Below are 23,732 nucleotides of genomic sequence, written 5' to 3'. Positions count from 1 at the left end.
GGTATTTTATAAACTGTGTAGCTTCTGCATACTTAGTCATGCAAATACTGTACCACAGATAGGTTTGATAGTTAGGCTACCTGTATTTATAAATCTATGGGGTGAATAGTTTACTGTTCTTTGTGGACACTTTTTGCTTGGGGTATAAATAACGAATTCACCAAACTATGTCCCAGCAGTAAACTCGCTGAAATCCTTCCAACTAAACTAAAAAATCTGGATCTGAGCTACACAAACATTGCAACAAACTCTTGGACAATGATCAACACAGAAGTAGCAAAACTCAAAAGCCAGACGATCAAGAAACTAATCAAGACAGTCAACAAACACAAAACACCTTGGTACACACAACAACTAAGAAACATCAAACACCTCCTAAGACAAGCCGAAAGAAAATGGAGAAAATATCCAACACCTCAACTGAAAGACAGATATAAAACCATACTGTACATTTACAAAACTGACATTAACAAAGCCAAAAGAGACTACTACGCCAAAAAGATAACATGACCACCATTTCAACCCCAGAACCTTATTTGCATATGTCTCAGAAATAATACATCCCCCCACCAACACACCCCAACAAGAAGAACCCACCAAAATCTGTGAAGATTTCGCCAACTACTTCAACGACAAGATCACCAAGATAATTGCAGCAAACGCTCACAACTTCCAGCCCCAACCCACCTCAACTCCCCCCACCAAACCATCCTGGACCCAATTCGAAACAGTTGCCTCAACCGAAGTTGAAGCCATAATTCGCAAACTCAACCCAGCAGCACACCCCCTCGACACCATCCCTGTAAAACTACTCAAGCTAATCCCAAACGTCATTGCAAGACCAATAGCGGACATAGTCAATACCTCACTAGAACAAGGCTCGTTCCCTGACTCCCTCAAATGTGCCAGCATCAAACCCATCCTCAAAAAACCACAACTCAAAGACGACCCTACAAACTAGAAACCCATCTCCAACCTTCCCTTCATCGCTATGATTCTTGAAAAAATCGTCAAACAGCAACTCTCAACATCTGGAAAACAACATACTATCCCCCTCCCAACATGGATTCAGAAAGCACTTCAACACTGAAATGCTCCTCCTCTCCCTCACCGACCACACCCTCAGAGGCCTGGATCAGGGCCAAACCTACCTCCTCATCCTACTCGACATCTCTGCGGCTTTCGATACAATCAACCACGAAACCCTACTAAACAGTCTGAATGACATCGGCCTGGGCAACACCACATTCAACTGGTTCAAATCCTACCTAAATAACCGCTCATACATAGAAACAAAGAAATGACGGCAGAAGAAGACCAAACGGCCCATCCAGTCTGCCCAGCAAGCTTTCGCACTTTGGTTTTTTTTTCTCTCACATACTTATCTGTTCCTCTTGGCTCTTAGTAACCTTTTTTTATTTTATTTCCCTTCCACCACCACCATTACGTAGAGAGCAGTGTTGGAACTGCATCTAAGTGAAATAGCTTAATTTAGTTAGGGGTATTAACCACCGCAATAAGCAAGCTACACCCATGCTTATCTGTTTATTCAGACTATGTAATTCAGTCCTTGTTGATTGTTGCCTGAATATAGATCCACTTTTCTTCATTCCCCCCTGCCGCTGAAGCAGAGAGCCATGCTGGCTATGCAACTGAAAGTGAAGTATCAGTCTTGCTCCCCTACGTTGAAGCAGAGGGCTATGCTGGATATGCGTTGAAAGTGAAGTATCAGGTATTTTTGGTTTGGGGTAGTAACCGCTGTAACAAGCAAGCTACTCCCCCTGCTTTTATGTGGTTGCAAATCCTTTTTTCCACATTTCCTCTTGCCGTTGAAGCATAGAGCAATGTTGGAGTCACATTATTGAATAAGGATATTCATCTCTAGGTAGTAGCCATCATTCCCTCAAGCCACCCCCATGCCTCTTCTCTTCATTCACATCCTCTAGACTTTATGGATCCACAGTATTTATCCCACGCCCCTTTGAAATCCTTCACAGTTTTGGTCTTCACCACTTCCTCCAGAAGGGCGTTCCAGGAATCCACCACCCTCTACGTGAAGAAATACTTCCTGACATTGGTTCTGAGTCTTCCTCCCTGGAGTTTTAAATCATGACCCCTGGTTCTGCTGATTTTTTTGCAACAGAAAAGGTTTGTCGTTGTCTTTGGATCATTAAAACCTTTCAAGTATCTGAAAGTCTGTATCATATCACGCCTACTCCTCCTTTCCTCCAGGGTGTACATATTTAGATTCTTCAATCTCTCCTCATAAGTCATTTGATGAAGACCCTCCACCTTTTTGGACGCCCTTCTCTGGACCGCCTCCATCCTGTCTCTGTCCCTTCGGAGATACGGTCTCCAGAACTGAACACAGTACTCCAGGTGAGGCCTCACCAAGGACTTGTACAAGGGGATAATCACTTTCCTTTTCTTACTCGATATTCCTCTCTATGCAGCCCAGCATTCTTCTGGCTTTAGCTATCGCCTTGTCGCATTGTTTCGCCAACTTCAGATCATTAGACACTATCACCCCAAGGTCTCTCTCCTGCCCCATGCACATCAGCCCTTCTCCCCCCATCGAATACAGTTCTTCCGGATTTCCACACCCCATATGCATGACTCTGCGCTTCTTGGCATTGAATCTCAGCTGCCATATCTTCGACCACTCCAGTTTCTTCCTTAAATCCAGTCTCATTCTCTCCACTCCTTCCGGCGTGTCCACGCTGTTGCAGATCTTAGTGTCATCCGCAAAAAGACAAACCTTACCTTCTATCCTGTCCGCAATGTCGCTCACAAAGATATTGAACAGGACCGGTCCCAACACCGACCCTTGAAGCACGCCGCTCAACACCACTCTCTCTTCAGAGTAAGTTCCATTTACCATCACACATTGTCTTCTGTCCGTCAACCAGTTTGCAATCCAGGTCACTACCTTGGCACTCACTCCTAAGCTTCTCATTTTATTCACCAGTCTCCTGTACGGAACCGTATCAAAAGCTTTGCTGAAGTCCAAGTAGATGACATCGAGCGCTCTTCCTTGATCCAATTCCTTGGTTACCCAGTCAAAACATTCTATCAGATTTGTCTGACAGGATCTTCCCCTGGTGAATCCATGCTGCCTCTGGTCCAGCAATTCTTCTGACTGTAGATAGCTCACTATTCCTTCTTTTAACAGCGACTCCATTACTTTTCCCACCACCGAGGTGAGGCTAACCGGTCTGTAATTACCAGCCTCTTCTGTTTCCACTCTTGTGAAGCAGGAACACCACTGCTCTTCTCCAGTCACTCGGCACCACTCCCGTTTCCAGGGATCTATTGAACAGGTCACACAGCGGACCCGCCAGCACATCTCTGAGCTCCCTCAGTATCCTGGGATGAACCTTATCATCTACTCCATTCCCCTCTAGTTTGTTAACTAGCGACGGCCCTTCTCCAGGGTCTTCTTTAGTGAACACAGAACTGAAGTATTTGTTTAATATTTCTGCCATTTCTTCATCTCTCTCCACACATTGATCCTTTTCACCTTTCAATTTCACTATACCACTTTGAACCTTTCTCTTTTCTCTGATGTATCTGAAAAATGTTTTGTCACCTCTCAATCTCTTTGGCAATCCTCCACTTGACTTTTTGCCATCTTGATTACTTAGTCTCCCTCAGTGCTACCAGATATTTTTCTTTGTGCTCCTCCTTTTGGGATCCTTTATATTTCTTGAACACTGTTCGTTTAGCCTTTATTTTGTCAGCCACCTCCTTGGAGAACCAGATAGGTTTCATTTTTCTTTTGCTTTTCTTTACTTTTCTAACATATAGATTAGTTGCCTTGGTAATTGCTCCTTTTAGTTTGGTCCACTGTTGTTCTACATCTCTCTCGTTCTCCCAGCCTACTAGTTCTTCCTCCAAGTACTTCCCCATTTCATCAAAGACTGTGTTTTTGAACTGCAAAAGTCGGGTTCGTGTGCTTCTTTTCCATATCCTTTTTGTGATATTAAACCATACCATTTGATGATCACTGGGGTGCTGAGATGGGTGCCCACCTGCACATCAGAGACATTATCTGCATTAGTGAGCACTAAATTGAGTGTAGCTCCCTCTTGTGGGTTCCATTACCATTTGTTTGAACAAAGCTCCTTGCAGAGCATCCACTATTTCTCTACTATTGTTAGATTCTGCAGATGGGATTCTCCAGTCTACATCCGGCAAATTAAAGTCTCCAACAATCACCACTTTTCCCTTCTTTCGGATATCTTCAACCAAATCTCTGTCCAGCTCTTCCTTTTGGTTTGGAGGCCTGTAAACCACTCCAATAAAAATGGATGTCCCATCTTTTTTTAGGTTGGCCCATAGTGCTTCTTCATTGCCCCATCTTCCTTGCAGCTCAAATGCTTGGATATTGTTTCTGAAATAAAGAGTCACGCCTCCCCCTTTCCTATCCGCTCTGTCCTTCCTTAACAAGTTATAGCCTGGTATTGCCGTATCCCAATCGTGAGATTCCGTGAACCACGTCTCCGTGACAGCAACAATGTCCAAGTCCGCCTCCACCATTAGGGCTTGCAGATTTGGGATTTTATTGCCCAAACTACAAGCATTTGTGCTCATAGCGTTCCACGTTCAGGTTACTGCTGTTCCTGGACTCCTTTTGTGACTTTACTTGAGTTTTGTTATCCACGTTTCCCTTTCCCTTTGCATTTGTGCAAAGGGAAAGGGAAACGTGGATAACAAAACTTTTTCCTTTGGTCACTGATCTGGAATTCCTGTATGCATTGGATTTATTCTCTCTTTTCAGATAACACTTCAATCTTTTTCTCAAGAGCTTCTTCAGTATTTAATACAGAGAAGACTTTTTTGTACTTGTTGCACTTGATACAGTGTGTCTCTGCATCAGAGGTTCAATTCTACCAGAGCCCTCTGTAATCTTGTTGTTTATTGAGTTCTGTAATGCCCTGTGTGAATAGGGGGTTAGACTAATGGGTTGCACAGCTGTTATGAATGGGTGCCTGTGGGTCACAGGTCTTATCCTGCCTGAGCCCACTGTAAATCTCTTTATCCTTGATTTTTGGTTTTTCTGTGGTAATGGGGAATTACTTCCCGAATACTGTAAGGAGGATGAGCTTGTCTTCATTGAAGCTAATTGAGCTTTAACTTCAGCCAGCTCCTTTTTCAAGGAAGCGAGCTGTGAACAAATGGGGCAAGCCCTAAGTTTCCAGATTATCTCCCTCTGAATAAAGGCTCCACAATAGTTGCATTGGATAGTTCTCATTTTGGTAATTTGATGGTTAACACCTAAGGAATATCAATTTACTAATTTATCCTATTGTCAATTATGTATTTAGGTAGACTATATCAGAAAAGCAAACCTAGGGGTGGGTGGGCAGAGGGGTAGGGTGGAAGGGAGTTAAACAGTTAACCTTTCGTCACGGATGTTCTCAGGACTCTGTATCTGCAATGGATTTTAATAAGACCCTCCTCCTGATTGGCTCAGTAAGTTTAACTAAGTTAAACCTTTACTTAGCTGGACACAAGAATATTTAGTGCTCCCTGGCTCCACACTGTGTGCTGGCCACAATGGTTCTCCTGCTTCTCTAAGTTTACCTCCCCCAAGTTCTGAGACAGCCACACCCAATCCAGATAGGACAAACAAACTTCTAGAAGTAACCTGCTCTTTTTTGTAAATTTTTTAAAACAGTCTTTATGCCCCAATTTTAATATTTAAACAGATTATTAGTGCAGGCTAACTGCAAATGAGAAATAGATTTTATCAGATTAAAAGCTGGAGTGTCTTTTTTTGTTTTAAATCTTAACTCTATAGCAGAGCAACCAAACAGCAAATTAATTTACTAGAATAATATCTGACTATAAAGAAATGAAAACACAGACAGGAATTATTCACAGAAGCCTTCTACAATACTTATAAGTAATAAGCAGGAATACTTAGCCAAAGTCAGACTCAACTCCACAGAATCAAAACAAATCCCCCTCACACACGGAGTACCTCAAGGCTCATCCCTCCCCTCCACACTCTTTAATATATCATGCTCCCCCTATGCATACTCCTCTCAAGCCTCAACCTAACCTTCTTCCTATATGCATATGATGTTCAGATTCTACTCCCCATACAAGAAGCCACCGCAAACACACTCAAAACCTGGAACAACCACCTCCTGAAGATCACTCACCTACTATCTCAAATGTCCCTCAACCTCAACAAAACAGAAATTCTTCACCTTAACAGGACAATATCACCACTGAAAGACAGCATCTCAATTCCTTCAACAGACAAAAAAATGTCTACATCAGAGCCAGAGACCTCTGAGTGATCATAGACAATGAACTCAACATGAAAAAGCACATAAACTCAATAATAAAGACTGGATTCTTCAAACTACAAATCCTAAAAAAAAAGTCAAGTCACTTTTCTACGACCAAGACTACAGAACAGTACTACAAGCACTGCTGTTCTCCAAAATTGCCTACTGCAACACCCTACTCCTGGGCCTCCCATCCAACACGCTCCAACTACTGCAAATACTCCAAAATGCCACAGCAAGATCACTCTCCAACACCAAAAAATCCGAACACATCATACCAGTCCTCAAAAAGCTACACTGGCTACCTATAACACAAAGAATCCAGTACAAAACACTAACACTCATCCATAAAGCACTATACACCGAAAAATTCGACTGGCAAAGCCCAGCCCTACACTTTCAATCCTTCCAGAGATCTCTACGATCCACCAATCCTGGTCTTATCCCCACACCCTTACCAAAAATGGGCCCACCTTACCTCAACAAGGGCAAGAGTCTTGACAGTTGCAGACCCAACACTATGGAACAACCTACCCCCACAACTCAGGCTAAATCCCACAACCCAATCATACAAAAAGGACCTCAAAACATGGCTATTCCAAAAGCATACCACAATGACTCAACACAGATTGTATATTAAATGTTTTAAATGCTTTATTCAAATGTTTCAATGTCACAATATAAATGTCACAATATTACTATGTTAATGTCAATGAAAATGTCAAATGTAAAACAGAAAATCCATGCTGCACTGTAATCCGTTGTGATACCTCTGGTGAACATCGGTATAGAAAAGCAAATAAATAAATAAATAAATGCCGTAAAGATCTAATATGATGCTACAAATCAAGCTCCCTCAGAAATATATTTAAATCTATTTGAGAATGACAAAACTTTAACCTAAATCACTTGCTCTCTCCCTCTTTCCTGATACAAAGAGTACTTTTTTCCAAAGAATAACTAGTAATTTATCCTAATCTATGATTTAATCTGTTTACCTATGATCTCTAATAGAGTTAATTTTGCACTTATTTGTGTATGGCCACTAACATACTATTATACAAAATTATCCCAAGCCTCCCTTTTAGTTTATAAAATGAACAGTTTTATTGAAATGCAATCTGTCTCAATCAGTTTTGTACTTTTGTGAGACCACTGCCTGCCAATCAAAAAATGTTTCCAAACAGTTCAGTACTGTTTGTTCCCATACACTGATGAAGTATATATGTTTATGTAAATTTATGTATGGTTTCACCTTGTAAATCACTGTGATCCTTGAATGTTGAGATTACTTACCTGATAATCTCGTTTTCCTTAGTGTAGACAATTGGACTCAGAACAAGTGGGTATAGTGTGCTCGTGCTAGCAGTTGGAGACGGATCTGACGTCAGCACGGGTACATATACCCCCCAGGAAGTGAGACAATTCAGTAATCTTCCTTGCAAAAGCTGTTATGGATATATGTGTACTGACGATCAATGAAATAGTGAAAACAGGATTCCCCTGACCGATTGATAGTAGCTGGAGACCGCCAGCATTCCCAACCGAAAGGCGTCGACACCTGGCAGAGTGGACGCACTCATGTAAGAAGTGAGAAGGCTTACCTTGAATCGGTGAAACCAATGTATACTGGCAGCTGGGCGGGATGCTGAGTCAATCGTGTCTACACTAAGGAAAACGAGATTATCAGGTAAGTAATCTCAACATTTCCTAGCGTGTAGCCAGATGGACTCAGAACAAGTGGGATGTACAAAAGCTTTACTCCCGGACTGGGCGGGAGGCTGCCTGAGGACCGTGTAAGACTGCCCTCGCAAATGCTGAGTCTTCCCTGGCCTGGACATCCAGACGGTAAAACCTGGAGAAGGTATGGAGGGAAGACCACGTCGCCGATTTACATATTTCTGCAGGCGACAGCATCCTAGATTCCGCCCAAGATGCTGCTTGGGCTCTGGTAGAATGAGCCTTGACTTGTAGAGGCGGTGACTTCCCGGCCTCTACGTTGGCCGCTCTGATGACTTCTTTAATCCAGCGGGCGATGGTGGGCCGAGAGGCCGCTTCACCTTGTTTCTTCCCGCTGTGCAGGACGAACAGATGGTCCGTCGTTTATGTCATTTCCAGATATCTGGGCAGCAATCTGCCGATGTCGAGATGGCGTAACAAACGCCCTTCTTCTGATTTCTTCAAACCCGCCGTGGTTGGAAAGGATATGGTCTGGTTGAGGTGAAATTGTGAGACTACCTTAGGCAAGAAGGATGGAACCGTGCAAAGATGGATAGCCTCAGGAGTGATTCTGAGAAAAGGATCACGACAGGACAGTGCTTGTAGCTCTGAGATGCGGTGTGCTGAACACAGTGCCAGCAAAAGCACCATCTTCAAAGTTAGAGAACGGAGAGACAGGCCCCGAAGGGGTCTGAAGGTGGATCCCGCGAGGAAATCCAAAACTATGTTGAGGTTCCACAAAGGCACTGGCCACTTCAGTGGCGGAGGAATGTGCTTGACTCCTTTCAGGAATTGAGAAACATCTGGGTGCGTGGCAATGGCCTTGCCATCCCTCCTGGGACCATAGCAAGACAGCGCAGCCACCTGAACCTTGATGGAGCTTAGGAAGAGACCCTTCTGAAGCCCATCCTGCAGGAAATCCAGAACAATAGGGATTGTGGTCGCATGTGGATTGGTGCCGTGAGTGTCGCACCAGGCTTCAAAATACTCCCCAGATCCTTACGTAGGTGAGGGATGTGGAAAACTTGCGAGCTCGGAGGAGTGTATCTATCACTGGCTCCGAGTAACCTCTTTTCTTCAGCCTAGCCCTCTCAATGGCCAGACCGTAAGCGAGAATTGAGCCGGATCCTTGTGGAGGATGGGACCCTGACGTAGCAGGTCCCTGAGAGGAGGCAGGGGAAGGGGCTCCCCTGCCAGTAGTCTTCTCATCTTCGCGTACCAGGGTCTTCTTGGCCAGTCTGGTGCCACCAGAAGAACTAGGCCCCGGTGCTTCTGAATCCTGTGGATGAGGGGGCCCAGCAGGGGCCACGGAGGAAAAGCGTATAGCAGGGTCCCTGGAGGCCATGGCTGAACCAGGGCGTTGATCCCGTGAGAGAACGGATCTCGCTTGCGGCTGAAGTATCTGGGTACTTGAGCATTGGACATGTCCATTGGACCGAGCATTTTCGACAGCAGGCCCAGCCATCTGGAACAACCTCCCTGCAGAACTTAGGCTGGAACCCTGCCTGCTAACTTTTAAGAAAAAACTCAAAACGTGGCTGTTCCGCCAAGCCTTCCCAGAACCCTGGAATACACATTAGGCGTTATCTACCCATGATTAATGGATCCTCCCCTCCTCTGAATACCTTGACAGCATGGATACCGACTCTAACATGTGGACTATCTCTAGTCTGGACTACCTCTAGTCCGGAATTTGTTTCTCTCCCTTTAACTTAACTTTATATTTCTCTTCTAGCTTCCTAAGCTTCCAAGTTCACAGTCCTCGTTGTAATGTAACTTTGTTTTTCTTCCTTTATCTAGTTATTTTACCCCTGTTCGATGTAAACCGTCCTGATATGGTATTTTAACCATGAAGGTCGGTATAGAAAAAATGTTAAATAAATTAAATAAATGTCCGCTAGTAAGTCCATGTCTGGGATTCCCCCAGTGATCCACAATCATCTGGAGGGCTGTGTGCAACAGCTGCCATTCCCCCGGATTTAGGCTTTCTCTGCTGAGGAAGTCTGCCGTGGTGTTGTCCCTCCCGGCAATGTGGACGGCGGAGATGTCCTGAAGATTCGCCTCTGCCCAAGCCATCAGCGGGGCTATCTCTAGGGACACCTGTCGGCTTCTGGTTCCGCTCTGACGGTTGATGTATGCCACCGTGGTGGCGTTGTCAGACATCACTCTGAGTGCCCGGTTCTGCAGTCTGCTAGCAAAGTGCAGGCAGGCTAACCGGACTGCCCGTGCCTCTAGGCGGTTGATTTTCCACCCTGACTCTTCTCTGTTCCACCGTCCTTGTGCGGTGAGTTCTTCGCAGTGTGCTCCCCATCTGCTCAGGCTGGCATCTGCTATCTGTTATCAAGAATTCAAAAAAAGACTGAAAACTTTTCTCTTCCAACAAGCTTTCCCAGACGCTTAATCTTACTATGACTGACAGACTTCCATCCCTTAACTATGGACACTGTATAAAGTACTACTTTTAAGAATCTGCAACTGGACAATTATCTGTGAGCTCAAAAATTCACTTTAAAAAAAAAAATTCACTTTATTTCATATATATATTAGGCATTGCTTATATTTATATTTATTGCTACGTTAAATAGTTATACTTCTTATATAAAATATTATATTTCTTTATTTATTACCAGTTAAAATATTATCACTTTATTTAGCACTATGTTAAATTGTCAACCAGTTATACTGTTCCATATGTTATACGGTTCCATGTAAAGCTCCGCTATCTGTTGAGCAGTTCTTCGTTTTATGTAAACCGGAGTGATTTGTAGTCCCTACTAGAACTTCGGTATATAAAAATTAAAAATAAATAAATAAATAAATAAATCTGTAGTGAGCAGAGTCAACGTGGGGGAGGACATCTTCGACCCCCTGCTCATGTGGTTGGACTGCAACCACCACCGTAACTGGGTCCTCACTCTGGCTGGCAGAGGTAGATGCACGGAGTAATTCCAGAAGCGAGGGCTTCATCGAGAGAGCAGGGAGCATTGTAGAGGTGTCATATGGGCCCTTGCCCAGGGTACCACTCCAGGGTGGATGCCATGAGGCCGAGAACCTGCAGATAATCCCAAGCTATGGGCCGGCTGGCTCCCATCAAGGACCAAAGACACGTCTGAAGTTTTAATCTTCTCTTGGTGGTGAGACTGACCTTGTCTGCCTGGGTGTCTAACTGGACTCCCAGGTATTCCAGAGATTGGGAAGGCTGTATACAACTCTTGTTTAGGTTGACTACCCATCCCAGGCTTTCCAGAAGGGCTATCACTCTGTTGGTTGCCCGATGGCTCTCCTCTCGTGATTTCGCCCTGATCAGCCAATCGTCTAGGTAGGGATGGACCAGGATTCCTTCCCTTCTGAGCACCGCTGATACCACTACGATCACCTTGGTGAAGGTCCGTGGTGCCGTGGCTAGCCCGAAGGGCAAAGCCCGGAATTGGAAGTGGCGTCCCAGAACCTTGAAGCGTAGGTAGCGCTGATGATCCTGATGGATCGGGATATGCAGGTAGGCTTCTGACAAGTCTAAGGCCGAGAGGAATTCTCCTGGCTGTACTGCGGTCTTGACTGAGCGCAGAGTTTCCATGCGAAACCTCGGGACCCTTAAGTATCGGTTGACTGACTTGAGGTCCAGTACGGGCCGGAAAGTGCCCTCTTTCTTGGGTACCATGAAATAAATGGAATAGTGCCCAGAATCCATTTCCCATGCAGGTACTGGGATTATGGCTTTTAAGGACAGGAACCTCGCCAGGGTAACTTCTAATGCCGCCTTCTTGTGGCTTGGACACGGAGACTCCACAAACCGGTCCGGAGGGGTGTGATGGAAGTCCAGATAATAGCCTCTCGGATGATGGCGAGGACCCACTGGTCCGACGTAATTTCAACCCATCTGGGGTAGAAGAGAGTTAACCTGCCCCCTATGGCTCCGTCCCCCGGATGGATCGGCTGATTCTCATTGGGAGGCGTGGCCGGGCCCTGAACCCGAGCCGGCTCCCCTCTTCTGCTGCTTGGTCCAAAAGGACTGGTTCCTGGCTTAAGGACGAGGTGCCTGGTAGCGACTCCTATAGGGAATGAAGCGTTGGGAGCTTCTACCTCTGGAAGGCCTCGGAAAGGCGCGCTAGTTCCTTTTGAACCTATCTTCCGGCAGTCGAGGTACTGGAGAGGCGCCCCATGTGCTGGCCAGTTTATCAAGGTCGCTGCCGAACAGGAGAGAACCCCTAAAGGGCATTCTGGTGAGGCGTGTCTTTGAAGGAGCATCGGCTGACCAATTCCATATCCGGAGCTGCCTCCTGGCAGCTACAGAGGATGAGACCCCTTTGGCTGTCGTACGGACAAGGTCGGATGCGGCTTCCGTGAGGAACGAGAGCTGACTCCAGGTCCGCTGCCGGAGCATTGTTCCTGACCTGTGACAAACAGGAACGCGTCACCACTGTGCAGCAGGTTGCGATCCGCAAGGATAGAGCTGCCACCTCAAAGGTCTGTTTCAAGATGGCGTCCAGTCGCCGATCGTGAGCCTCCTTGAGGGCTGCCCCCCCCCCCCCCCAACTGGAATAGTAGTGCGCTTGACCACAGCGCTAATCAAGGCGACCACCTGAGGGCACGCCAGCATGTCCTTGATTGCCGGGTCCAGGGGGTACATGCCCGTCAGGGCCCGACCCCCTTTGAATGAGGCCACTGGTGCAGCCCATTCCAAATCTATCAGCTGCCGTGCTGCTTGCAAGAAGGAAAAATGGCGGGTTGTAGGACGAAGACCTTCCAGTAGAGGGTTCTGCGTAGATGGCACCGTAGTGCTAGGGCCTGTAATAGCCAACTCCGCCAGGCACTGAGATACCAAGTCGGAGAGATCTTCCTTGGGAAAGAACCGCCTCATGGTTCGATATGGCTCAATCCCCGAGGGAAGTTCCCCCTCCTCGGGGGGGTTCAGGCTCGTCCTCCGAGACATCAGGGTCCGCCTGAACCGGACTGCCCGTAGGCGGGTGCCCATGATAAGGGCGCAAAGGTCCAGGGGCAGGATCAGCTGGAGCAGCAGCAGGGCCTGGACGGGAAGCTGATTACATCTGTACAAAGGCATGGATCCCCTTAAAGAGATCCACCCAGGAAATGGAAGTGGTCTCTAGTCGTCTGGGTACCAAGTCCCCCGGGCTCCCAGGTTGTTCGAGACTGCCTGCTAGATCCGGGGTAGCCCCTGGGGAACTGTCAGCAAACCTTGGTTGAGACTGGTCCTGGCCAGAGGCTCCCACTGCCTCCTCACATTGGGCACAAAGGGAGTCTGGCTCCTTGCTGTGCGTGGCTCTAAGCTGGCATGCTGAGCAGAGGCCAAGAGCTTTCACGCCGGAATCAGGCGGCGCCGCCGCGGGAGACGCCGGGGCGTTTAAATGTTCTATCGCGGCTGGTGAATGCAGGACGCCGGCGCTTAATATGCGCTCAGTAATATACGGTCAGCAATATGCGCTCAGTAATATACGGTCAGCAATATGCGCTCAATAATATGCGGTCAGCAATATACGCTCAATAATATACAATATGCGCTCAATAATATGTGGTCAGCAATATACGCTCAATAATACACAATATGCTCTCAATAATATGCGGTCAGCAATATACGCTCACTAATATACAATATGCGCTCAATAATATGCGGTCAGCAATATACGCGCAATAGTATACAATATGCGGTCAGCAATATACGCTCAATAATAGACAATATGCGCTTAATAATATGCGATCAGCAATATACGCTCAATAATATGCGCTTAATACTATGTATAACAGAATCCCTGTATACAATATGCGCTTATCAACAGGCGCCTATCATGGGCGCTCAATACCTGAACAAGGCCAACAAAATGGCGACCTCCACGGCGTGCCGCATGCAGGCAACGCCACCGATCCTTGTACCTCGGAGACCAAAAAGTAAGAGATATATGCCTTACCTGATCCTCGGCGCTTCCCGGCTGGAACCCGGGTGGTCTCCGGCTGCGGGGGAGAGGGGAAATACCTTCACCACCGCGCTTAAGGAAATGCACCCGCTGCCTCTAAGTCCACGCCGGGACCGAGGCGCCTCTCCGCCACACCCGAGCCCTTCTCGCTCGGGGGCTAGATCCCTGCCGCGATTCGGCCACCGGACCGAGGCGTAGACCTCCAAGGGATTACGGAAATCACCCCCGGGAAACTCAACTGGGGGAGGGACCCGAGGGTATCACCGCAGGAGTGCGGGGCTCATTGTCTGTAGAAGTTTAGTAAGTAGAATATAGAAGTAGAAAGTAGAAAGTAGTATTGGAAAACACGCTCAGCGAGCGTGCAGGCACTCCAAACTGCTTTGGAGACGGAAATTACTGAATTGTCTCACTTCCTGGGGGGTATATGTACCCGTGCTGATGTCAGATCCGTCTCCAACTGCTAGCACGAGCACACTATACCCACTTGTTCTGAGTCCATCTGGCTACACGCTAGGAAAGCTGCAATTAATAAATTTTTAAATAAATATGCAGTTGTGTTTCTAACAAGATTTCAGCCTAGAGTGGGAAAATTTTCAAACAAACAGCTCTCAGAATTACCTTTCTAACTTAACACACAGATCCCACAGCAGCAAGATTTAGAAAAATTCAGTCAGTTCCCACAATAAATAAGAATTACCTTTCTAACTTGAGACACAGAGCTGGCAATCAACAAGGTTTAAAGAAATCCAAATTGGTTCATCATAACAGCAGTCTGTATAGCCGTGCATCATGGCAGCACCTCTGTCATGGCATTGGCTGGCTCTGAGGCACTCTGCACAGCTTACATCAATTCCTGCCGAATGGAGCTTGCTTTATATCCTAATGCAACCTTGTCTCAATAGCCCTGCTGTTGGATTTACATGTCAAAGCACTCTGCTCTGACACACTATCACCACCTTGGCTGCTGTGCTGAGTAGAATAATTGTGCCTTAGAGCACAAGTTCCATTCTGAGGACATGGGAATCTTCCACATTATTAACAATTAAGAAATTTGATCCTTGAAGTTATCTCTCATCTCAGTGTAGAGGAGGGCTCACTTCACAAAAACCATAAGATTATGGCATCAACATTTCCTTTGGCACCAAAGGGGATAGCCCCAAAGAGCGTTCTTCATGCTGTTTGGGTGCTCTACTCGGTACCTCATCCACCGCTGCAAGCTTCCATGCCATGCTCACACTCTGACTTGAAGCACATACAGAACTGGCCACAATGGTGAAAGGAGCCTTCCTTTGCTTACAGGATCAAGATGGAAGGGATTCTTGCCTCATCTTCCTGCGCTGTCTTGCTCCTAAACTGAGGTTTAGGGTTGTGATCTGTAAGTGTCTTCCTTAGGGCTTCCATCTTCTAGGTGTAGTGGTGCTGCACCCTAAGGGACATCAAACCCTAGGTCTAACAATTGAGCAGTCATGGTCCAGACCCAGGTAGCAACATACACACAATTTTGCTTCTAAAGGTGATCTAACTTGTCTATTTCTAGCAACTTTGTTTGGCCTTTACAAAATTATCCCCTTTACAGTGTGATATACTGATGCATTTATTTAGAACATCTATATTCCACTTTTGTCAATTATTTTGTACAAAGTAGATTACATGATAAAACAAAAAAAAAAAATCTTATTCTGTATTGTTGAAGCTTGTGAATAAAGTCAATTTATTGGATGTGTGCCTGATGCCTGCACTGAACATTATTTTAAGAAAAATAAACCATATAATTTATAAATAAAAACATTAGATACATAAATCAAACATAAAAACAAGCACAAATAAAAGACATTAACAATGCTTTCAGATTTAATAAGATATTTTACTGTTTTCTGGTTTTATAGTTAAGGTGAGCCCCATGGCTTAGTAAATTGATGTCTATCCTAGGCTGGAATGGCAGAGTTTCATACACCACAGAGCTCATGTGCTTGGATCCTAGAGGCAAGGCTGATTAGTACATCCTGCAGGAGCAAGGTCTGCTAATAGAGGGCACTGATGACTTTAAGAGGCTTCTCTGAGCTCTCTGCTAACAGAATCTCAAATCATACTGTCCCCTCATTAGCAAAGAGCTACACCAAGCACAAAAAAACAAAAAACCCTGGTATACCCCCCGATCTGAAAAAAATGAAAATTGACCTCAGACAAAGAGAGAAGCTGGCGCAAAGACCCCACCCCGCAATAAGCCTCCATATACAAATCTGACCTCCACAATTACAGACACTCCACATGCAAGATGAAACGCGAGTACAATGCAACTAAAATACACGGATACAAATTCAATGCTAAAGCGCTATTTTCTTACATCGCAGAACTCACTAAATCTGCCCCCCACCCTATCTCTGACAAAGAAGCCAAAAGTAAAAGTGAAGAATTCGCCTACTTCTTTCACGACAAAATAGCAAATTTCCTCCTCTGTTTCCCCACCACTCCATCTGTGAACCCACTCCCAAAAATTGCCAACACCATCCTTGATTCCCTCGATCTCACCTCATCTAAGGAAATCAAATACATACTTAAAAAAAATCAAACCATCAACTCACCCCTCTGATACCATCCCCACCAAAGCACTGTTAATTATTCCAAATATCATCGCAAAACCCTTAGCCAATATAATTAACTGCTCCCTCTCCCTTGGCAAAGTCCCTAACACACTAAAACAAGCTGTGGTCAAACCCGTCCTCAAAAAACCCATCCTTGACCCTAACGATCCTTCCAACTACCATCCTATCTCTAATCTTCCCTTTATAGCTAAAATTATGGAAAATGTGGTTAACTCCCAACTCTCGGATTACCTTGACACCCATAATATACTTCACCCGTCCCAATTTGGTTTCCGTAAGCATTTGAACACGGAAATTCTCTTATTCACCCTTATAGACACCCTCCTCAAAGTCCCAGATCAAGGTCAATGTTATATCCTAGGCCTCCTTGACATCTCCTCAGCGTTCAACGCTATAAGCCACAACCTCCTCCTTTCTCGTCTATCTGACATAGGCATTTCAGGTTCAGCCCACCTCTGGTTTAAATCTTACCTGACCAATAGACAATACACTGTAAAAATAAGGAACTTCTGAATCCTCACATATACCTCTCACCAAGGTGTCCCACAAGGCTCTTCACGTTCCTCCACTCTTTTCAATATATATCTCTTACCCCTTTGCCATCTCCTCTGATCTCGGCCTCAAATTTTTCATATACGCTGATGATGTCCAAGTCCTCATACCCGTACAAGAATCCATCACCAACTCTCTAAAATTTTGGGAGAACTGTCTCTCCTCCATAAATACCCTCCTCACTAATCTCCACCTAGCACTTAACACTACAAAAACAGAACTGCTCTTCATATCTAATCACCAGAACCCCAAGCTTCCCTCTCAAGCGACCCCTCATTCAGTTTGATCTCTACACAGCCCTTTGTTCGTGATTTCGGTGTCATGATTGACCAGCATCTAAATTTCAAAAAACATTAACAGTCCTAAAAGAAGGTTTCTACAAGCTCCATGTTATGAAAAAACTCAAACCACTACTCCATTCACATGAATTCCGCATAGTCATACAAGCGACCATCTGCCCAAAAATGGATTACTGTAACTCCCTACTTCTAAGCCTCACATATGCCACCATCAAACCGCTTCACATGTTGCAGAATGCGATAGCTAGAATCCTCACAAACTCACGCAAATCCGACCACATAACCCCTGTCCTCAAAGATCTTCATTGGCTCCCCATACCCTCACGCATCCTTATCCACAAAACCATATACAACCACAATTCCAATTGGCTTGAAGAGCCACTTCGTTGCATCCACTACAACCACCCCACTAGAACTCTCAAAGGTACCCTTCACACCCCCTCCCTCAAGAATGCATCTCTCACCTCCACGAGGGAGTGAGCCCTTTCTGTTGCAGGTCCCACCCGTTGGAACACTCTACCCACTGAACTCCACATTGAGCCCTGCTCATTCAAATTCAGGAAAAAGCTAAAGATCTGGCTCTTTCAGCAGGCATATCCAGCATAGGTCGCTCCGCTTTTCCTCCTAGTCATTTGACATTGTGATATTATGTTATTTATTATATTACATTGTTTATTATGTTATTTCACCTGTTTGGAACTAATTAATCATTTGAACTTTATGCCTTTCACCTTGTTGATTACTCCTTCCGTGCTCTTTCATTTTACTCTCCCCCTGGTTCGTTGTATTTCTCATAGTTCTATGTAAACCGATATGATGTACCCACTAATATCGGTAAAAAAAAAGCTGTTAAATAAATAAATCTGTAGTTCTGCACTTTTTCATAGCAGGGAAGCCATTACAACACATTTCACTTACTTGGCTACAGACTGGATAACTTTAGAAGAAGTATCCTTAATGTTGCTTAAAAATCTCTCTGTTCCTCCTTTAAGAATGTCAAAAAATCCTCCATATGACTGCTCACCATCCAGGGCTGTCAAACCTACAATTACAAATTAAAGAGAACAAAATGTAACTTGAAGATAGCAAAATTGCTTACCTTGTAATAGGTGTTATCCTATGACAGCAGGATGTAGTCCTCACATATGGGTGACATCGGTAATGGAGCCCTATACGGAAAAACTTCTATCAAAGTTTCTATGAAACTTTTGACTGGCACCAGAGTGCCTACTGAGCATGCCCAGCATGCCATGATATTCCCTGCCACAGGGGTCTCCCTTCAGTCTGTTTTCTAGCAATTAGCATTAGCCAAAAATAAAATAATAAAACGATCGGACCCAACTCCGCGGGGTGGCGGGTGGGTTTCGTGAGGACTACATCCTGCTGTCCTGGGATAACACCTATTACAAGGTAAGCAATTTTGCTTTATCCCAGGACAAGCAGGATGCTAGTCCTCACATATGGGTGATTAGCAAGCTAGAGGCTGAGTCATTTGGGATTGAGGCAACAGTGAAGTATTGTTGTTGAAATGAATCAGCCGAAGATCACAGCATGTTGGATGTAGAAGGAGTTGGGATTACACTGGAAACAAGTTCTTTAAGACAGATTGTCCATAGGCTGAATCTTGTCTTCCTTCTTTGTCTAAACAATAGTGAGCTGTAAAGGTGTGAAGAGAACTCCATGTTGCTGCTTTACAAATGTCCAGAATAGGTACAGAGCGAAGGTGTGCTACTGAGGTTGACATTGCTCTGACTGAATGTGCTTTTGCTCGCCCTTGAAGAGTAAGGCCTGCTTTTTCATAACAAAACTGTATGCAACCTGCTATCCAGTTTGACAAAGTATGTTTGCCCACTGCTTTACCTGGTTTGTTTGGATCATAAGATACAAATAGTTGACTGGACTTTCTTTGGACTGCAGTGCGGTTTAAGTAGAAGGATAGCGCACGTTTACAATCCAAGGTATGTAAGGCTCTTTCTCCCTGGTGAGAGTGAGGCCTTGGAAAGAATACTGGTAAAACTATAGATTGGTTCAAGTGGAATTCCGAGACTACTTTTGGAAGGAATTTGGCATGAGTACGGAGGACCACCCTGTCATGTAGGAACTTTGCAAAAGTTTCGTATGTGACAAGTGCTTGTAGTTCACTGACTCTTCTAGCTGATGTAATGGCTATGAGGAAGACAGTTTTCCATGTAAGAAATTTAATATCACAGGTGTCTATGGGTTCGAATAGGGAACGCATGAGCCTGGTTAACACTACGTTTAGGTCCCATCGTATGCATGGGGGATGAAATGGAGGTTTAAGGTGTGTTAAACCTTTCATAAATCTACTAACGAGAGGTTGTGTAGAGATAGGTGCGTCTCCCAGCTTGTTATGGTAAGCTGAGATTGCACTCAAATGTACTCTTACAGATGAAGTCTGAAGACCAGAGTCTGAAAGATGGTATAGGTAATCTAGTAGTGAGTTAGTGGGGCAAGTGAAAGGATCAATAGATTTCTGAGTGCACCACAAAGTAAACCGTTTCCATTTGTAGGAATAATTCATTCTAGTGGAAGGTTTACGTGAAGCTATCAGCACTTGAGTGGTTGTAAGATCAAGCTTTCAACATCCATGCTGTCAGGGATAGGAATTGAAGTTTGGGATGTCGCAACCGACCCTGTTCCTGAGTTATGAGTCAGGGAGCTACTCGCAGGCGAATGGGATCCCTGACTGAGAGGTCTACCAGTGTGGGAAACCATACCTGCCGAGGCCAGTATGGGGCTATGAGTATCATGGTCCCTTTGTCATGTTGCAGCTTCACTAGAGTTTTGGTTATGAGTGGTATCGGTGGATATGCGTATAATAGGCCTGAGTTCCAATGGCGAGCAAAGGCGTCCTTCGGCAGGCTGTCCTCCTGTCGTAGGAGGGAGCAATAATTGTTCACCTTGAAATTCAAATGGGATGCAAAGAGATCTATTGTAGGTTGACCTCAACGTTGAAAGATCTTGGTTGCTATTGCTGGATCCAAGGACCACTCATGTGGTTGGAACTGACGACTGAGGCGATCGGCTATTATGTTGTGGATGCCTGCTAGGTAAGTGGCCTGTAGAAGAACTGAATGTGCTAGTGCCCAGTCCCAAATCTGTGCTGCTTCTTGGCAAAGGAGGTAGGAACCTGTTCCCCCTTGCTTGTTGATGTACCACATGGCTACTGTGTTGTCTGTCTGGATCAGAACACTCTTGTGTGAAAGGCAGTCCTTGAACGCATGTAGCACATAACGTATAGCTCGAAGCTCTAGGAAGTTTATCTGAAAAGAGGATTCTGTTTTTGTCCACGTCCCTTGGGTCTTCAGATGACCAATGTATGCTCCCCAACCTAAAGTGGACGCATCTGTAGTTAATGTCACTTGTGGAACTGGATGCTGGAAAGGTAGACCTTTGAGCAAATTGTTCATTGATGTCCACCGGAGGAGGGAAGAACGCAGTTCCTGTGTTATCTGAACGTGAGTTGACAATGGTTGAATGGCTTGAATCCACTGTGTTCTGAGTGTCCATTGCATTAGTCGCATGGTCAATCTGGCCATGGGAGTGATGTGAACTGTGGAGGCCATGTGACCGAGTAAGGAGAGGCACTGATTTATTTATTTATAACTTTTTTTATACCGAAGTTCAAGTAACAGGGTTACTTATCATTCCGGTTTACATTACAACAAGTAGCAAATAATGATAAATATGTCTTACAATGAACAAGGATATGAACAACTTGGAGAACATAACTAGGAAAAAAGAACAATGTGTGCAGTTACAACGAATTGGATTTAAGGGATATCAAGCTAAATAGGAGGGAAATTAACTAATGGAGGGGGGAAGAAGTTACTGTGGCTGAGTAAACAAACTTAGGTCATGGGTAGCGATAGTCTGTGGAAGCTATGGATGACTCAATAAATTATGGGAATGCTTGACCTAACAGCCATGTCTTGAGTCTTTTCTTGAACGTGGTAGGACAATGAATCAGCCTGAGCTCAGGAGGAAGCAAATTCCACTGTGTGGGGCCTGCAGTGGATAGAGCTCTTTTCCTTAAAGATGTTTTAATGGGACGAGCGTGTCCCATTAAAACATCTTTTTGTGCTAATCTTAGCGGGCGGGATGAAGTGTGAAGTTGAAGAGGAATTCTGAGGTTCAGTGGAGAGTTGTTGAAAATGGCTTTGTGTGTGATTGATAAAAGTTTGTAGAGGATTATAAATTTGACTGGGAGCCAGTGGAGCTTCTTTAGAATCGGAGTTATATGGTCCCTTTCGTTGGATTTTGTGAGACACCTTGCTGTTGCATTTTGTAAAAGTTGAAGAGGCTTTAAGGTGTTGACAGGAAGGCCGTGTAGCAGTGAATTACAATAATCGATTTTCGAGAAAATGATTGATTGTAACACTGATCTGAAATCATGGAAATGGAGGAAGGGTCGAAGCCTTTTTAGAACTTGGAGTACTGAAGAGTAGTAAATCACCTGGACCGGATGGTATACACCCCAGAGTTCTGAAGTAACTAAAAAATGAAATTTCAGACCTAGTTGTAAAAATTTGTAACTTATCATTAAAATCATCCATTGTACCTGAAGACTGGAGGATAGCAAATGTAACCCCAATATTTAAAAAGGGCTCCAGGGGCGATCCGGGAAACTACAGACCGGTTAGCCTGACTTCAGTGCCAGGAAAAATAGTGGAAAGTGTTCTAAACATCAAAATCACAGAACTTATAGAAAGACATGGTTTAATGGAACAAAGTCAGCATGGCTTTACCCAGGGCAAGTCTTGTCTCACAAATCTGCTTCACTTTTTTGAAAGAGTTAATAAACATGTGGATAAAGGTGAACCGGTAGATGTAGTGTACTTGCATTTTCAGAAGGCGTTTGACAAAGTTCCTCATGAGAGGCTTCTAGGAAAAGTAAAACGCCATGGGATAGGTAACGATGTCCTTTCGTGGATTACAAACTGGCTAAAAGACAGGAAACAGAGAGTAGGATTAAATGGACAATTTTCTCAGTGGAAGGGAGTGGGCAATGGAGTGCCTCAGGGATCTGTATTGGGACCCTTACTTTTCAATATATTTATAAATGATCTGGAAAGAAATACGAGTGAGATAATCAAATTTGCAGATGACACAAAATTGTTCAGAGTAGTTAAATCACAAGCAGATTGTGATAAATTGCAGGAAGACCTTGTGAGACTGGAAAATTGGGCATCCAAATGGAGATGAAATTCAATGTGGATAAGTGCAAGGTGATGCATATAGGGAAAAATAACCCATGCTATAATTACACAATGTTGGGTTCCATATTAGGTGCTACAACCCAAGAAAGAGATCTAGGTGTCATAGTGGATAACACATTGAAATTGTCGGTACAGTGTGCTGCAGCAGTCAAAAAAAGCAAACAGAATGTTGGGAATTATTAGAAAGGGAATGGTGAATAAAACGGAAAATGTCATAATGCCTCTGTATCGCTCCATGGTGAGACCGCACCTTGAATACAATTCTGGTCGCCGCATCTCAAAAAAGATATAATTGCGATGGAGAAGGTACAGAGAAGGGCTACCAAAATGATAAGGGGAATGGAACAACTCCCCTATGAGGAAAGACTAAAGAGGTTAGGACTTTTCAGCCTGGAGAAGAGATAACTGAGAGGGGATATGATAGAGGTGTTTAAAATCATGAGAGGTCTAGAACGGGTAGATGTGAATCAGTTATTTACTCTTTCGGATAGTAGAAAGACTAGGGGGCACTCCATGAAGTTAGCATGAGGCACATTTAAAACTAATCGGAGAACGTTCTTTTTTACTCAATGCACAATTAGACTCTGGAATTTGTTGCCGGAGGATGTGGTTACTGCAGTTAGTATAGCTGTGTTTAAAAAAGGATTGGATAAGTTCTTGGAGGAGAAGTCCATTACCTGCTATTAAGTTCACTTAGAGAATAGCCACTGCCATTAGCAATGGTAACATGGAATAGACTTAGTTTTTGGGTACTTGCCAGGTTCTTATGGCCTGGATTGGCCACTATTGGAAACAGGATGCTGGGCTTGACGGACCCTTGGTCTGACCCAGTATGGCATTTTCTTATGTTTTCTCACTCTTTTACCGTGGTGTCGATGAAACCAGAGTAATTTAGTTGATTATCCATGACGACCCCAAGGTTTCTGACTCGAGGGGAGAAAACTGGGAGCTGTGAAAGGTGAGAGCTGTTTAGTGTAAGGTTGCCGTCTTGAGTGATCAGGAGGAACTCTGTCTTGTCGGCGTTGAGTATTAAGTTAAGGTTTGTCAGGAGGTTGTTAATGGAGAGAAGGCAGGAGTTCCAAAAAAGTAT

The 23,732-nt window shown here is 44.6% G+C and overlaps 1 protein-coding gene across 1 annotated transcript in view; it reads right to left on the bottom strand.

The window, feature by feature from the left end:
- GAK (cyclin G associated kinase) overlaps positions 1 to 23,732 on the bottom strand; it is an 832,466-nt gene that overhangs the window by 509,965 nt on the left and 298,769 nt on the right. The window contains 1 exon segment of the mRNA XM_029601806.1: positions 18,321 to 18,444. Within this exon segment, the coding sequence (XP_029457666.1) occupies positions 18,321 to 18,444 (124 nt within the window).

The sequence above is a fragment of the Rhinatrema bivittatum genome, chromosome 1, assembly GCF_901001135.1.
Source record: "Rhinatrema bivittatum chromosome 1, aRhiBiv1.1, whole genome shotgun sequence".
Lineage (NCBI taxonomy): Eukaryota > Metazoa > Chordata > Amphibia > Gymnophiona > Rhinatrematidae > Rhinatrema > Rhinatrema bivittatum.
Note: the sequence above shows the minus strand (reverse complement) of the source record. Positions and strands in the feature narration are given on the sequence as shown.